The sequence below is a fragment of the Zootoca vivipara genome, chromosome 6 (assembly GCF_963506605.1).
Source record: "Zootoca vivipara chromosome 6, rZooViv1.1, whole genome shotgun sequence".
NCBI lineage: Eukaryota > Metazoa > Chordata > Lepidosauria > Squamata > Lacertidae > Zootoca > Zootoca vivipara.
The window spans coordinates 51,550,416-51,568,425 of NC_083281.1; the positions used below are offsets into that span (position 1 = coordinate 51,550,416).

Here is an 18,010-nt window from a genome sequence, read left to right on the forward strand (position 1 = left end):
ACATTGATGCTGTCGGACCTGTTTGTGCAAGATGGTAAACAACATCTAATTGCAGGTGTTGACAGGGCTCAGGCTGTTCTGATTCACCTTGCCTCAACGCTGCTCTATTTTTATTTATTTTTTCGAGGCGCCTTTCTCTGTCTTTGTATGGGTTTGTGTTGTTGTTTTTAAAAGCCTGACAGGTGTCATAACAATAATGAAATTCTCTAATTCCAATACGTTTCTCTCCATCGCTCTTCTTCTCTTTCTCCCTCCCCCCTCTCGCTTGTGTTTTTGTAATGCTCACGTTTCCTCTGCTCCTGAAGATGAAAGAAGCAACTTCCCTGAAAATCAGGGCCATAACTAGCTTCCCTTTCGGTGTACAGTTATCATCTCTTCCTTTCTGAATTGTGAGATTGCAAGATTGTGAGCTTGGAGGTCGTGATGGTGATGGGGCACCCGGTAACAGAGATGCTTGAGAGATTTGATCTTTATGAATTTGAATCATGAGACTGCACGATGGAGCTTAGAGGTGGCAATTGGGTTGTTGGGGTGCTTTGTTAGTAGAGATGCATATGCAATTTGATTTTTGCAAATTTCAGTTCCAATGAACTTGATCCATACCTCACGGACTCATTTGAGGACTGGAGCTTTTCATTTTGCACCTTTGCAGCCTAAATGTAGGTTCGTTAGCATGTGTGTGTATTTTAAAATTTCAGGGGACATATATTTAGAAATATACATTTTGAGAGAAAATGTATGCAAGAATCAGTATTCAAACACATATTAAAATTGTGAATTTATGTGCGTACATGTTACAAATCTCCCCACAGGACTTTCAAGTAAACTCATGCAAAAGACAAGAATAAGCACATCCCTACTGTTAGCTTGTATCTCCAAATCTCCCTCTAGATACCTGTGTTACATAGGGATGAATAGACACTGTCAACCAGCCTTGCAAGTCATTGCCTTCATTGTGAACTTGATTGTATACAAAGTATCTAGCCCTTAGAATTCTTAAAGGAAGCTTGAAAAAATGCCTCCATTGTTGGGTGTGGTTTCGTTAGAACAGGGGTATAGGCAACCTAAGCCCCATGGGACGGATACGGCCCAATCGCCTTCTCAATCCAGCCCGTGGACGGTCCGGGAATCAGTGTGTTTTTATATGAGTAGGATGTGTCCTTTTACTTAAAATGCATCTCTGGGTCATTTGTGGGGGCTGTCTGGTGTTTTTACATGAGTAGAATGTGTGGTTTTATTTAAAATGCATCTCTGGGTTATTTGTGGGGCATAGGAATTCGTTCATTATTTTTTTCAAAATATAGTCCGGCCCACCACATGGTCTGAGGGACGGTGGACTGGCCCACGGCTGAAAAAGGTTGCTGACCCCTGCGTTAGAAGGATTTGCACCAGTTGCAAATGCCAGACAGAGTTTTGAGCCATGTAATACAGAGGTTTGATAATGAACAGGTTTCTTTACCGCATGTGCAGAATACTTCCCTTTCCGTCCTTTCTCATAATCACAGTCTTTGCACATCCAGGATTAGGGGGTAACAGATCCCATGGTGCAGTGGTTAGGACTGTCTGGCTAAGTGGTAGCTCAAGCATTTGGAAGCAAAGGACTGGATGCATTGCAGGCTGCTGTTCACTGCAGACTCAGCTTGGGCCAATGGTTCACTTAAAAGTTTACACTGGATTTAACTCAAACTGCTGAAATGCTGCTGTTCAATCATTGCTAACGCTTTGCTCGGTGGGAAATTCCTGGCAGATTCTGCACTTGTCTAATCCAATTTACCACCATAACAGATTTTTCTTGTGGTGATGTAAAAGCAGACTCAGAGGACCTCAAGTTGCCATTTGACTGTAGCAGATAATATGGTTTCCCAAGTGCTAGCAGTACTTCAGCTACTTTTGCAGGGTGGGCGGGCAGTTAGACCAGGTACACATTGTTTTGATGCCCAGGGACCTGTATCGTCTGGCAGCAAAGTGTTTTAAGTGCTGAAAACTTCTTCTGCATTGTTTCGAGCCTTCTCCATCAGGTTGGAAACCGCTCCCTCCCTCTTTTTTTGGGGGGGGGGGCTGCAGTTCCTTATAAGAAGTGAAGAAGCATTGTAAGTGGGGACAGACTGCTCTTGTGCTCAGGTCAGGCTTTCCACAGGTACCTGGCTGGCCACTGAGGATGCTGGGCTAGATGGGCCATTGGCCTGATCCAGTAGGCTCTTCTCATGTGTTTAAGCATGTTGGATAGCGTGTGGCATTTGGGAGAACCCCTGATTTGCTAAGAAAAACTCTAGCAACTCAAGGATTCTTCCAAATGTTACATGAATATTTCCAAAGGAGTCTTTTTGCTGTAGCTTAGTGGTGCAGCAGCTGCTTTGTAGACTGTTGCGCACCAGCCTGATCTCTGAGTGGAGTGAAACTCCAGTGGTTCCAGGTGCTTACCTAGGGCTTGTGTTTCCTTTGGGGAATGAGGCACAGAGAGACTGTGGTGTCTTTATAATATATAGTTTTACACATATATACAACCTGAGCCTACAATGGAGGCTTTCCAGCCAGCCACTCTGCCAGCAGCTGCTCCATTTTATCCAACTGCCAGCACTTGTTGCTGCTTCATTCTCTCAAGCCACTCAAGGAGTGTTGCTATTCTTCCCTCCATTTCGACTCAGGCACACCTCGCTCACAGGCCTTCCTCCAGGAAACACGAATCCCGCTTCAGGCACCAGTGTCGCACGCCACCCCATCTGCAAGCAGTGCAAGATTCCAGGGGTCCCAGGCACTTACACAGGGTTTGTGCTTCCTTTTGGAAATGAGGCAAAGTGGGGACTGCAGTATCTTTATGATATATGTTTATTTACGCATATATACAACCTGAGCATACAATGGAGGGAATCACAGTATTAACACCCCAAAAAGGTTTTGCTTCTCTCATAGCCACAGCCTTGGATTCAAACAGGTACCAGGCATAGCTCTGTCTCCTAGCTGCCCAGCCTGCAGGTGCACCACCCAGTTGAGTGAGGGGGGCACCCTTTTGCCTTCTGACGTTGAGCCACTTCCCTTGTTATATTAAGGAGTCGTATTCACTAGGAAGCTAGTCTGGCTATTCCAGGAATTGAATTCGTGCTAGATCCAGGAATTAGAAAGGGGTTCAGGCATACTGCCTATTCCTCCCCCTTCCACCCCCAAAAGAATAACTCGCAGCAATACAGAGTCAATCTATGGCAGGCACAGCTTATCTCAGCTCTGGTCTGGGAGTCTTGTTCTTGGCAACCCCCACCCTGGCTGGCTCAGACCTCCCAGGCCTGTGGCAAGTGTACTCAGCAGGCCTGATCTCTGGCATCTCCAGGTAGGGCTGCAAAAAGCTCCTACCTGAAACCCCAGAAAGCCACTGCCAGTCAGTGTGGACAATACTGAGCTAGATGGACAAAGGACTTGGGTTCCTGTCATGGGATGCAGGTGGAAACTTGGTAGGAGAAGCACCATAGTTCAGTTGCATGCAGAAGGATTCAGGGCCTTTCTGGCAAAGCCTCCCCTGACTGAAACCCTGCTAGTCAAAGCAGAGCTAGACTCAGTATAAGGCAACTTTCTATTTGTGGGGGTAGTGCTCATTCACTACATGCAAGAAGGCTTCAGGTTCAATCTCCAGCATGTCCAGGTTGGGCTGGGAATATCCCCTGCATGAAATTCTGTAGAGCCACTGTCAGTCAGTGCAGACAACACTTGAGCTTCCTTTTTTCTGCATGTGGGCTTCCCATAGGAATCTGGCTGACCACTGCAGGAAAAAGGATGCTGGGTTCAATGGACATTTGGACTAAACCACCAAGGGTCTTCTTACGTTCTTACATTTGATTGCCCAGGAACCCCATCCATGATCTGAAGGAGGCAATGGGCTCATTGGTTCGCCTGACTCTGTCTTGTCTGTTCCAGTGGGGAAGGGCTGTAGTTCAGTGGTAGAGCACCTGCCTTACATGCAGACAGTCCCAGGTTCAATCCCTGGCATCTCCAGGTAGGGCTGTGAACAGCTCCTACCTGAAATCCCAGAGAGCCACTGCCAGCCAGTGCAGCCAGTGCTGAGCTAGATGGACCAAAGGCAACTTCCTGTGTTGCTATGCACTGTGCTTTAGTCAGGCAGAGTTAGCTGCTCTTTTATCACCAGCCCCACCCTTTCCTTTTTCTCTTAAAAGCGCAGACAAAAGAATAAGGCCACCTTGTGAACTGCCTTGTATTATATGCAGAGACGGTTCCCGTTGACAGCTACCTCTTGGATGACTCCATCAGTGCACACTTTATCTCCAGCTGTCCAAGTAAATCCCCCTGCATTTCTCCATTTCTCCCTTGCTCCCCTCCACACAGATGGATTAGAGCAACAAACATTTTACATGCTGCACATCATTAGCTATCCTCCCTCACTACCCGGCAAATAACAACTGGGCTCTATCATCAGGACATTCATAACACCTTGACACTTTTACAACTGCCACGCCGCACTCTTACCAAAGCAATCTCCTCTTTTAAAGGCATAGGGCTAATTCATGGAGCACCATCCGGAAAGTGCTCTTTTAAAGAAACAAGCACGATTTCTCAATGCTGCATAAAGTACACATCTGGGGGGGGGGAGCAGGAGAAACCTTCCAGAAAAATGGGCATCCTGACAAATGCTACTTTATTAAATCATATTCAAGTTAGAGCCAGAAAACACACAATCCCAGGGTTCTATGTAGAACAGACCCATCGAAATTAATGAACCTAAGCTAGCCATGTCCATTAACTTCAATAGGTCTACTCTGAGTAGGATTAGCAATGGATGCCGGCTTTGAATTTTTCAGGACAATCCAAATGGGGAGATCCTTTGAAGGTTCATTGAATCCTTTCTTTTGAACAGTCAGGGGGGGGGGGGGATCAGCTTGTTTGTGCACAAAGAAGGAAGTAGAATATACAACCAGTATCAGTCCCTGGATGCCTATCTGCCCTTCTGCCCTATTATGTCTGAATATTTTTTTTGGGGGGGGGGAGACTCTGGGTATAGTCCTCACTAGACTGTGTCATTTGAGAAACCAGTGGGGGGCATTACGTGTTTGGATTGTCGTCCTGTCACATTTAGGAGGAAGCTAGTGAATATGAAAACTAGTGTGTCAGGGATCAGACTAGTCTAAAAATCCTTTCTGCTAGCTTTCTGCTTCAGGGAGTTTGAAGCAGGGTAGAATAAAACGTGATCCACATTTGCACTCTGGAAAATGACTGTTTATTTCATTTCATTTTAGTAGTGTTAGTCATTTATATCTTGCCGCTTTTCAAGGAAGCTATATTTTATGCTTTTTTCTAAATACCGTTGTACCGCTGGTTACAAACTTAATTTGTTCCAGAGGTCCATTCTTAAGCTGAAACCGTTCTTATCCTGAGGCGCGCTTTCGCTAATGGAGCCTCCCGCTGTGTGCAAGCCTCTGGCACGTGATTTCTGTTTGCATTCTGGGGCAAAGTTTGCAACCAGGAGCAGCTACTACTGGGTTAGTGGAGTTCATAACCCGAAGCGTTTGTAACCAGAGGTACCACTGTAAGTGGGTGTGCATGGCACTTTACCAAATAATAAGGAAGGTCTCTGTCCCAAGGAGCATGCAATCAGAATTACATTTATGTGATTTATTACCAGGCTACTTCACAGTTTGGGGAGGGCTGTTGGAATTGTTGCTTGCTTTCTGGCCAAAAATGCTGCAGTATAACAGAGGAAGCAGCCTTATACCAAGTCAGACTATTAGTCCTTTTAGCTCAGTATCATATTGTTACAGATCAAGCTCTGTTTGAGGATTTCCTTAGAATGGACCCGTTTAGAGAGCCACATGCTTGTAAGCAACATATACTGTCTGACAGTGGCTTCCCATGGTTTCAGACATTCCCAGCCTCACCTTAAAATGCTTGTGATTGAAACTGGGACCTTCTGCATGCAAAACAGATGCTACGCAATATCTTAAACTTCTAGAGTTGGAAGGGGCCACAAGGGTCATCTAGTCCAACCCCCTACCATGCAGGAATCCTTTGCCCAACATGGGGCTCAAATCTACAACGCCGGGAATAAGAGTCTCATGCTCTAGCGGACTGCTGAACTATAGACCTGCCTAAAAAAATAATAATTCTCAGGTGTATTACAATGTCTTCTAATGAAACCACACACACCCCACCGCAGGTAATATATTAATATATTATTTAAAAAGAAAAAAGTACAAGGGAAAGCCCTTCAAATAGCTTATTAAATCTAGAGAGAACGAATAGGACAACTGAAGCTAAAAAAATAGGAGTGCAAAATGGGAAAGAATGCTGTTGGAAGGAGAAAGAGAGTTTATTAAATAGCCGAGGCAGTTCTCTTTCCAGCTAGATATAATTATCAATTCTTAAGCTACAAATAAGACCAAAGGACAAAAGAGGATCTGTCTAGACTATCTCACTTACAAGATATTGATTGTTCCAGTGGTAAACTGGTTAGTATAAGTGTGTTTGGCTTGAAAGGTCATGAGTTTTAACACCTGGCAGAGAGCTATTCAACCTTGACATAAGTCAAATTATTGCAGTGTTGCTGAAAAAAAGGCTTTCTAATATTGCCTTGCCCCAAGGTTTGTCTTTTGTTCTGTGGAAGGTTACTTGGGGGGGGGGGCATAGCTTAGTGGCAGAACATGTGCTTTGTGTGTAGAAGGCCCTTGGGTTCAGTCCCTGACATCTCCACTTAAGGCAGGGCTGGGGAACATTATGCCCTCCAGGTCCAGCATGGCTAATGGTCAGGCTTGATGGGAGATGTAGTCTTAACATTGATTGTAGTCCAGATAGTGTTGGACTGAAACTCCCACCATTAGCCTGACCATTAGCCATGCTGGCTGAGCCTGACTGAAACTGGAGTCCAACAATATATGGAAAGTCACAGCTCCCCGTGGCTTAAAAGATCTTAAGGCAGGAAGCTTGGCAAAGGCGTAAGACCCAGCAGAGCCATTGCTGGTCAAAGCCAACCATGAAGATTCTTGAGGTGTTTAGCCTTTGCAAATTCTCATATGAAGCGGCCTGATCTGCACCAGGCATTAATGTGCAAATCAGAACCAATCCACCAAATTTCATACTTCTCTTGGGGGGAGACATGGAGAGAAACTGAGATTGCATGCAACCCAGTAAACAATAGTCCCCTAGCTGCCATACAGGGCTAGAATGGGGATGGGGAGCATCGGCCCTTACAGATGCTGTTGGACTGCAGTTCCCATCATCTGTGGATGTTGGGGGTGATGGGAGTTGACGTCCAGTGACAATTGGAGGACCACATGTTTTCCTTGGGCCCTGTAGTCAAAGGCACTTGATTGTTAGAGCCAAGCAGTCTGCCAGGCAGGGACAGGGGGAACAGAGCTTCCTGTACCTTTTCTTCTTTGAAAACTTAACTGCATTTATACCCCCCCCCCTTTTCAGACAAATCTTTTTTTCCTTAAGCAGCTCACATTGATAAAAAGGAAGAGAGGCCACTTAGCTTGATAGGGAGGCCACTCCCTATTATATGGAGACTTTGACTCCATATAAATCAGTGGCCATCACCTCTGTGGGACAAATGTTGCTGTCGGAGATCCTACAACTGTATGTACCTGCTCTGACGTGCCCTTACATGGCTTAACTCTGTGTTTCTGTGGGATTTCTGCATGATGAGCTTCCACTTATTTGCATGTGGTTGTCATTTCATTGATATCTGGAGCCACATCTGTTAGGGAGGGAGCGGGGGTACCAATTTATGTAAATTTTCTGAAACTGCATCTATCAACAGATCAATAAATAAATTTGACTGAAGGGAAATGTACCAAAGTACAATGCAGCATTTAAAGCTAATGGCTTTGAATTATCGAGCACTTGAACCATTTATCAAAGAGCAAAGTAGCAATTATTTTGGAAATATTGTTCCTTTTTATTTATCACACAGCCATTTCATTCCTTTTAAATATTGTTACTTTGGTTGCATAAGGAAGGGCTTCTGAAATGATGGAAGGCTGTAAGGCGCCAAGTGGTAGGGGGTTGATCGGGTGGCTGATGGTGGATTTTAGCTGCCTGACAGGTGCTCTCTTAGTGAAATAAATCTGCCAGGACACAAAATGTGTGCCTGACTTTGGAAGCTTGCTCTAGCCAAAAGCATGAAGGCTGGCATGAGTGTTAGAGCAGTCAGTAAGATAAGGGCACTCCATATATGCTCAGGGGCACTGTGTTTTCTCTTTTTGAATAAGCTGGCATGCTTTGTTTTGTTTGTTTTTTAAAAAAAGATTTGTTTACATAGAATCATAATTACCTGGGATTGTGCAAGCCAGGGATTATGGATGAGGTGGCCTAGAAAATGCCACATATCTCTTTGCCATTTGCTTTTTCTTGATCCTCTTTTCCTTCAGTGTATACTGTACTTGCGTCCAAGACTTATTAGCCTTTTTCTTTGCAAGAGGGTGATTTAATGCTCTTGGACCTGATGTGTTCTTTTGATAAATATTCCCTGTGAAATACCTGAAACATTCCGTTACCTGTTGTGTTGTGTTTTGCTTTCATTTGTATCAATGTACATAAAAATCAATAAAAATAGAAAAAGAAGAAAATATTATCTAATGAATCTAGAAAGAAGTTATATAAATGAAGCCCTCTTTACATAGGCTTCAAAGTAGCTGTTTGTCAGGCACCTTTTCATTAGTTATGCTAAGACTACTTTTTGGTGTTACCACTCCTTAGCCTTTATATAGTATTTCACATACACCATCTTCTAATCTATACAAGAAGTCTGTAAGGAGGACCAGTATTATTAACCCTGTATTGATGATGGAAGCTGTGGCTAAGAAGCTTCTGTGATGGTCCCTTTAACTATCTAGGGGATGCGGGTGGGGAGATTTGGCTAAAACTAGGAGAGTCATGAGAGGTGTAATTCAATAAGGTGTGTCTAGCACTGGTTGCACTTTTGTGGAGAGGCAGTATGGTATGGCGACTAGAACAGATCTGGGGAACCTATGGCCCACCAGATGTTGTGGGTCTGCAACTTCCAGCATCCTTCTCGGGGGGCTATGCTGACTGGGACTGATGGGAGTCCCACATTTGATGGGCCAAAGGTTCTCCTTCCCTGGATAAAGAAGCGACAACACACAAAGAGATCTGGATTCAAAGGTTTACTTAACCTTGAAACCCACTGGGTAATTTTGGGCAAGATGCTAGAGAACATCCCAACCTTAAGGTGCAAGGCTGTTGGGATGGTATGCTGGGGCTGGGCAGGGAGAGGGGAATCTTAATGTAAAACAGGGTCAGCCCACCCATGAGATGAGGTGAAACCAAGACCTCTATGCCACAGGCTCAAGACTGTTGGGAGGAGCAGCAGATTCCGGCAAAACGTGCTAGGCTGGCCCCGATGTAAGATGAATCAGGCAATTCATACCTAACTGGAAAGTATTGCATATTGTTCCCAATCACAAATAATTGAAGCTTTAGGAGGGTCAAGTAACCATTTTGTGTTTATTTGTTTACAGAAAACCTGATGCTGGGTTGCAGATGGCTTACAACAATTTCTGGCATGAAGATAAGCTACAAAGCACAAAAAAGAAGAAAAATTTAAAAAATCCCCACAGACAAATGAACTCGGAACGAAACAAGAACAAAAATGGCATTTTCATGGCATTGAAGAGTTCTTTATTTTTCCTCAAGTTTTCTTTTCTTAAAAAAAAAAAGCAAAAGGAACTAAAGACATTCACAGGAACCAGACTTGCTCTTCAGGTGACAATATTCAAGCATGTTCTTTTATTACATTTAAATTGGGGGGGGGGGAACTGAACTGAGCATGGTGCTGGAAGAACTGAGACACTGGCAATAGTTGGTATACTCCAACCCTCCTTAAAACTCTGATCTGAGATATGGATGGAAAAAAACCTTCCAGTCCCTCCAGTTGGTCACACCCTGTGTGTTTGTAAAGAGACATTACCCCCCACAGTATTTAGAGAATGGTTTGCAAATGTATCTTTTAATATCATATTTTATGGATATCCTGCAATATATTTAATTAGAAGGGGAGCAACCCGGACTTCGGGGCACCTTCTCTTTTTAGGCAAGCTAATTCTTATTTGCAGCCAAGGAGACTTCTTGGTTATTTAAGATTTTGGGTTGTTTTAGAAAATGTTAACAAGCCAGAAGCGAGACTGGCAAAGGGGGATGCCCTCCTCAGAGAGTAAGCCCTAATTGCAAACTAAAATCCCATACAGTTTGCTGGGTGCAGTTCGCAAATGGATGGAGGAAACCCAAACACCATTTTGATTTCAAAGAGGCAGACCCCTGCTTCGCCTGCCAAAATGTACATGCAACAAGGAGCAGACAACTCCCTTGTGAATGCATCCCTGTAGGAAACACAAGCTGAACATGTTCACATGCTACTTTTCTAGGTGTATGCTGAAAAGAGGGGGGGGGACATGCCTAAAAATGCAGTGTGCTGCCCGGCTTAAAAGAAAAACAGCATGGGAAATGGTTCTCTGGCTTTTCTCTGGGGTACATTTTGAGCAAAGAGTATAATTAAAAAAGAAAATGGCAGAACATAATCAAAGAGACAGAACTAAGGCAACTAAGCCTGGGGAAATTATATTGTCCGATAACCCTGCCTTGTTGCCCATCTCCCTCCTGTCTTTAATGCTTTTCACAATGTCATGATGGCTATCATTTCGTTTAACACTAGCTAATCTGTATTTGTAACCTTCTAGATGATAGGATTGGAAAGATTCCAGCACTGGCATTCGCCCCCCCCCCCAGCATTTCTCTCTCCCTCTCCCTCTCTGCTTGGGTGTTGGATCTTTCCAGGAGCTGCCCACTACTTGCCCTGCCTGCCAATTCGTTCTTGGATCAGCTTCTCGCTGAGCTCCCACAAGGCTGCTGCAGTCATTTCATTCTGCGCCTCTTGCGATGGCAGGCAACGGCAGCAGTTGTTGAAGTACATCCCTCCCAGGCCTTCCAGTTCTGGGGCAACAGCACAGTAGACAGTCGTGGCTGCTCCTTGTTGCTGCAATTAAAGAGGGGAGAGAGAGAAAGGTGGGAAAATAAGCACATTGGATTTTTAAGAGGAAAATTAAAGATTCCATCAGACAGGCCAGAAGAAGCAAGCAGATTAACAACTTGACCTCCGTACAGAATGAGCCCACCCACCTCATTCCACCTTTTGTGCATTCTTGAGATAAAGTGTTCGCAATTCAAAGGGGCAATTTTGCAAAATTAGCCTGATATTTGTAGAGTTTGTGCACCCATTACCCAACTGATCCTACAGGAAATAACGTGTCGGCAGTGTCTCCCACTGTGGCTGGGTGATTTCAGCCCAGCACTGCAATAGTTGTCAGTCTGCCCCAGCAAATGATGCAGCTTTCTTGTCGGCATTAGGAGTCAAATTCTAAGGTGACTTGGCTGTCACATTTGAAGATTCTTTCTATACGTAACAACCCCTCTTCCCATACACATGCAGGTGTTGTTTTTACTCAGGGTTTTTGCCATGGTTGGATAATAAGCTCGGGGATATAACCACCCAGCAATTTTGTGTTGTTCAGATATCTCCAGAAGGCTCTGGAGAAAAAAGAGGAGAGCCCCTTCAAATTGGTGCACACTATGGTCACAGCCACAGCATGCATTTAAAGTGTATTTAAAGCACAGGGCTTCTCCTAATTAATCCTAGGAAATGTAGTATGTTAGGGATGCTGGGAACTGTAGTTCTACAAGCAATAAACTACACTTCCCAGGATTCTTTGGGTAAAGCCATGTCCTTTAAATGCACTTTGTATGCATGGTGCAGGTGTTGCCTATGATACTATGAACCTGGTTGCCTCTATGCATTTACTTTAGTGTCGAGCCTGGATTCTGTGTGTAGACTAATAAACATGGGGAAGTTTCTGTGAGCATAGTTCTAGTTTAAAGTGTAAGCTGTAATTTCATCACAGTTAAATAGTTTGCAGTTTCTTACAAAATGTTTAAAGCATTGTAAGTGGGGGGATTTTTTTTTATCAACTCTTGAGATACTGCTTTGCTCTTCACAGCAAACTAATGCATTTTTATTTTTATTATTTTAAAACCTCTTGTTCCAAATGAACCCAGGCACTCCAATTATGGCCTATCATATAAAGTGCAATTGGGACTGATGCCAAAACTGTCCATATATCTCTGGTCAACAACTTAAATTGTGTGGGTAACACCAGCCACAATAAAGAATGTGGCTGTGCACAAACTGAGGTAGGGAGATTCTTCTTTTTCTCTAGAAATGTATAAATCTTTATGAAACAGAGCGGGGAGCTTAGAGCCAGGAAAAGACCATGTCCTTCTTCCTCTCTGTTTCCCTCAGTTCAAAAGCCCAATAGTCCCATGCAGGCAGAGTGCTTCCCATGACCAGCTATAGGCAATGCTGGGTCAAAAAAGATTAACCTCTCACAGAAGAATGGTTACAGCATCGTGCAAAAAAGTTGGCACTGCATCAAACTGTGTTCTTTCACTTGTACAATCACTTGCACAAGCAGAAACACGAGAACTTGCTACAGAACCTCCCCTTTATGGCACTGAGCAAACGCGCACACAAGGGTGTGCAGGGCACAGCTTCTGTCTATTTTTCTTTATACTTTGAATCCTTTCTCCCTTTTTGAATCCAGCCTAGAACATCTTGACCTCACTATGCTCAGGGCTGTGTGAGTACCACAATTAATTCCACAGCAGTGCAGAATGGAGTGTTTGGTGCAAAATGTTGGCTCCACATACAACTCTAACTCGGAACAACAGAGCCCAGTTAGAAAAGCTGTAAGAACAAGGTGGTATTTTGAAGTCTCAATGAAAAATAATACGTGTGATCATTTGGGAAGACAGTGTCCATTCAGGTCTACTTTTGAAACCAATACAGTTTACACAGCAAGTTATGATTGTTGATCTGCATTGCTTTCCTTCCTATGGTAACTAATTATAATTGTATCTGAATAAAGAGACTTACAAAGACAAGATTAAAGTCACTGCCATTGCAGGGAACTAATGTGATAGTGGCAACCATTTCTCCTGGTCCCTAAATTATGTTATTCTCTGCAACATTTATGGTATCTCACAAGCTTGCTTCTGAGTCCCTAATAGGACAGTGGAAATCAGAAATAATTTATGGGGTGGAATTGTATCTTTCAATGACATTATCACCCCAATGAAAATACTTGCTGGGCAAAACAACAACAACAACAACAACACATTTCTCCGAATGGGATAATCAGAAAGGCTGCTGTGTCAATCTCCAACACCCCATTAGGTTGGCATTGGCCACAGTATGTAAAATTAGGGCTTATTCAGACATGTCTGCACATCGTTCACTGATGGTGTGGCCCAGATGTGGGAAATCTTTGGCCCTCCAGATTTATTAATTTATATCCTGCTTATATGCCAAAATGGCTTTAAGGAGTTTACAACTATAATTGTTACCGAACTACAACTCCCCTCTTTCCTGGCCATTCACCATGCTTGCTGGGGCTGATGGGAGTTGTAGTTCAGCAATACAGTATCTGGAGTGCCAAAGGTTTCCCACATCAGCTGTAAACAGAACCCAGTGAAAAGATTGCTTGCTGCAGCCTGCTCTACAGCATAGCGCTACGCCAGCACAACAGACTCTGTATACTAGGATTTAATAACCCTAAAACTCAGTTGTACAGCTTTTAAAATCCCAAGATCCGCAGCAGTGAACCCCTTCCCATGCTGCTGTCCCAGCTGTTCGGCTGCCATACACATTAAACCTAGTACTTGCACACACAAAATATAGAGATACCAATGAAGCTCACCAGGCTCTAACCTGGACATGAACTCCTGGAGTTCTTAATAAGGCCATGGGGGCTCATTAACAAGGCCCCAAATTCTTCTACAGCATCTTGGTTTACCCACCCAGCTCACCAAGCCCCATTCCCTTTAAAAAACCATTTGCGTGGTTCATGTTGCAGTAATAGTAAAAGGGGTGTTTTCAACCCATTTCCTAATTATCCCTAAAATGGAATGCAGCTTTTCTACAGCTACTGCACACTGGGTCAAAATGTGCAAACTGTTGCACAGTTCATTATTATATTATAATTTGCAAAAATTAAATACAAACTTTCAAAATTTCAAAAGGAATTAATCAAGATGGAAAAGAAATGTTTACAACAAAACAAAAAACAGAGCAGAATCTCTATCATAATGTTTAACAACAGGTGTACAGTTCAAGTCAAAGGGCACATACTTTGGGGGTAAATGAGCAGTTTCAAAAGAGGAATTGCTTAAATACATTCAGTCATAGGAGCTGGCTGTTTGTTTGCTCAATTTTCCCCTTAACCAACACCCACTCCCAGCATCTTGGTCCATGCAAGAAGCAATGGAACAAGATGACCACGTTGAGTCTAATTTGCTCCTAAATTGGTTGTATGACAAGAGATCTGCTTTTTTGGGAGGGGGGGAGAGTGGTTATATTAGAGTGACTGACTGGGGAAGGAGGTGGGTAACTGCTGAACTCAAATTGCTGTATGAAGTCAAACCTGAATAAGGAATTGCAATCCATTTGAATTTTTTGTCTGTTTTTACTTATATTCTGGCGAGACACTACTCCTTTCAAACCTGGTGTTTGAAAGCACTTATTCTTTTCAAAGCAGAGCAGATATGTTTCTCATTATTTCTAAACCCAAAGCTCCTGTTCCCGTTACATTTAATGTGTTGGGGCTTTGTTTTGTTTCCCAGTATGTTAAACTATTTAATGTCACTTTCATGAAAACATTTTATAAAATTCAAAACCTGGATAAGAATTAACTCTATAAGCCAATGTAATCGAATAGAGAATGGTAGCCTCTCTGTATTTTAGTTTAGTTCTTTCAGCTAGGTTAAAGAATTTCACAGCATGAATATAATAACTCTATTACATTATAGATCAATCCAAAAGCAAATATAGAACAGTTGTCATTTTCATAGACATGTATAGGATTTTTCCTTAAGGGCAAAATAAAGCTAATGTGATCTATGCAAAAGACTAGTCTTTCTGCTCTTGCCAATATGTTTTGCTCTCCTGTATTCCAGCACAGACTCACTCCAATGATAATATTATAAATAAAATTATTCATAGTCTTCTGTTTACCCTCTTATGCATATATCAGTTTAACTGCCATCACCCAAACTTCAGTAATCCAAACAAAATACCAACTATGTAGCCTTCCATATAACTGACGCTTTGCATGACACCACATAAATACACTTCCTCATTTATGCAGACCTCTTCTTGTTAAGGCCACCACTCAATTAAATGAATCTTTGTCAAATAATCATATGAGTTTTAATTAGATTTACCTGCTGAAAGAAACTGTAGTTGTGTAATCAGATGAGTTTTAGTCAATTGATTTCATTTGCATACATCTTCATGGGCATAAAACTGATAAATTTGAAGAAAAATAATGCCAGGCTACTCAGATGTAGCAGTTTTTATGAATAGGGTTTTTTTAAAATATTTTGTTGATTTAACAATATTTCTCCTGTTTTGAACTCAAGCAACACTACATCAGGGACACTGAAAATGGTGGTTTGCAAATAATGATGGGGGAAAATTGATTCAGTTTGCAGTTAAAGGCAAAACCACGTAATTCATATTTCTCAAAATGCTACATAGACCAAAACACAGTCACCCTTTGAAATTAACATTTTCCCTCGTTTTTCAAGGCAGTTCTTCAGCCAAGTAGAAAAATGCATATACTAGGGTATATTTTTTAATATAAATGCACGTATCACTGAAAATTACATACAAAAATGTATTATATTAAGGGAAATTGCTTTGCAAAAATGAATCAGGAGAAATTAACTCTAAAATAATGATTAATTTTCATTGGGAGTTTAAAAAAATGCAAAAGGATGTTGAAATGTGGAGAATGGAATTTAAGACTTCAAAAATGAGAAAGACAGAGAAACTGAAATTGATAGATTCACCGTAATCCAAAAAGCCACCCTCCAATCTTATCTTTTAAAGCTTGCTTTAATCATCATCACATGGCTTTCAGTGACATGTGCTCTGTGCCACATCAGTACACTGTGCACTCCATGTTAAACAGCTTAATTAAAAACCTCTCAAACAATGTGTGTGTCACTTGTCACAAATGGCCAGTGATCTATTGTGATACCAAGCAGGGGAGGGAGATGGTGTGGGGTTTAGGCCATCAAAACAACTTTTGTTTCAGCTCTTTTTAAACTGTCAAAAGATTGTCAGGTGCGTATGGCACTAATGATGCAAGTGGAGGTCTGCCGGCATTAACTTCTAACAAAAGCGGGACACTGAAATGAATGGGATAAAGAACTTTGCAGCAGCCCAAATGAATCGTGAACTGTGCCTCAAATACTATTTCCAATCCAGTTACACATTTAAGAGTCACCAGACTGGAGCTGTCAACATAACTCTTCTTAGGATAGGAAACACACCAAAGAAGCTTGTTGTGAATTAAGTTTGAAAGCATGTTAGTAATTATTCTGCAGTATAGATTAGATTAGGTTTGATTTATATTGTGACAACCCCCCCCCACACACACATACACACACACCAGTCATAAAAATGCAATCAGCACTTTTAAGTGTTGTTTTAAATTTGTATTGCCTTTCAATTTGCTTTTATTTTCTGAACTTTAAAACATTATTCCCTAAATCAACTTAAAGAACACACACACACACACATACAAAATCGCCCAACTATGGGCATCAGACAGTTTTCATACAATGCCAAGTTTGATGGTGACCTCGGGCCAGGGGTACAAATGCCTCAGGCCCTCCAAGCCTCTCAGTCTGGCCCTTTGGATTCTCGCCGCACCACAGCCACACACACATGCCTCACTGGCCCTGCTCTACAACTCTTTTGAATGTTTCTGCCCAATGATGTCACTTGCTTGCCTGGATCAATCTCCCGGCCCACTGATGAGGCCAGGTGATGTGCCCGCCTGGAGTAGTGGAAGCCAAAGAGGGACCCACCTTGCTGGCTGCCCCACCACCAGCAAAGTGGTGCCAACAGCAGTACCAGTATCTTGTGAGATCTTGTGGAGTACACAAGATCTCATGAGAGTTCAGCGAGATCTCGCCGGAAGCCAACACCATTGCTGGTGCTTCATGGACACTGGCGCGCAACTCAGGTAAGAGATGCAGCACTGGTGGTGGGGTGGCAGCAATGGGGCTGGCCCTGGCCTGGACAGAGGGTAGAGATGGGTGTGTGGGTGTATAAGAACTAGCCCACTGTTCCAAGTTGAAATTTCCCTTTGTTGCTTCATCCACATTTCCCTCTGGCCCAGCCCATTGCTGAAATGTGTCCCCATCTCCTTGGATGGAGAAAGTTTCCCCACCCCATCCAAAAATGATTAAGAATGTTTCTTTTCATATGGTTTCAAATTACTGTCCAATTTACTTTCTGTTTAAGGCATTTTCAAATATTATCTAATCTTCACATTTCACATACATCTTATTTTTTCATCTATTGAGTAACTATGCTTTAATTTACAAGGAAAATATCTAGGAAAATCAAGTGGTATTTTTGGAACCCCCCCCCCATGATGCAATAAATAATAATAATGGTTGCATCAGGGCTGGCTCTAGGGGTAGTCTGGGTGGCGGGGGGCGTCGGCCCGGTAGGGGGGGTGTGCCGCGCTGCATGCTGCGCCCGCCCACCAGCCGCGGCAAGAAACGGGGCAGGGGCGCCGGAGCGATCTCCACACCACGGCGCCAGGGCGCCTGATGTGCTTGAGACGGCCCTGGGTTGCATGAAGAAAGTGAGTACTGCAGGGGGAAGTGTTCCCTTTAGCCTTTTCTACCTATTTTCTACACACAGTGGGTGTGATCCATGTATTCAAGTATGCAGAATGCTAACTGAAACTTGGAAGAGAACAACAACAAAAGGCTTTCCCTCCAACTTTTACATGAAGCACACTTTTAGGTTTCACAAGGCAAATACTTATTAAAAACAAAACAAAATTATGAACCTTCTTCAACTTAATAGCAAGAGATGTTTTCATATGCTGCACTCTCCTTGACCTGAACCGCACTGGGCATG

At 42.9% G+C, this 18,010-nt stretch overlaps 2 protein-coding genes across 2 annotated transcripts in view; one reads left to right on the forward strand and one right to left on the reverse strand.

The window, feature by feature from the left end:
• Positions 1 to 9,711, forward strand: part of MAF (MAF bZIP transcription factor) — a 243,832-nt gene extending 234,121 nt beyond the window's left edge. Inside the window, exon 3 of the mRNA XM_035117489.2 lies at positions 9,477 to 9,711. The gene's annotated coding sequence lies outside the window, so the exon portion shown is untranslated. The remainder of the gene's footprint in view (positions 1 to 9,476) is intronic.
• Positions 9,402 to 18,010, reverse strand: part of WWOX (WW domain containing oxidoreductase) — a 543,814-nt gene continuing 535,205 nt past the window's right edge. The window contains exon 9 of the mRNA XM_035117487.2: positions 9,402 to 10,987. Within this exon, the coding sequence (XP_034973378.1) occupies positions 10,799 to 10,987 (189 nt within the window). The 3' untranslated portion in view covers positions 9,402 to 10,798. The remainder of the gene's footprint in view (positions 10,988 to 18,010) is intronic.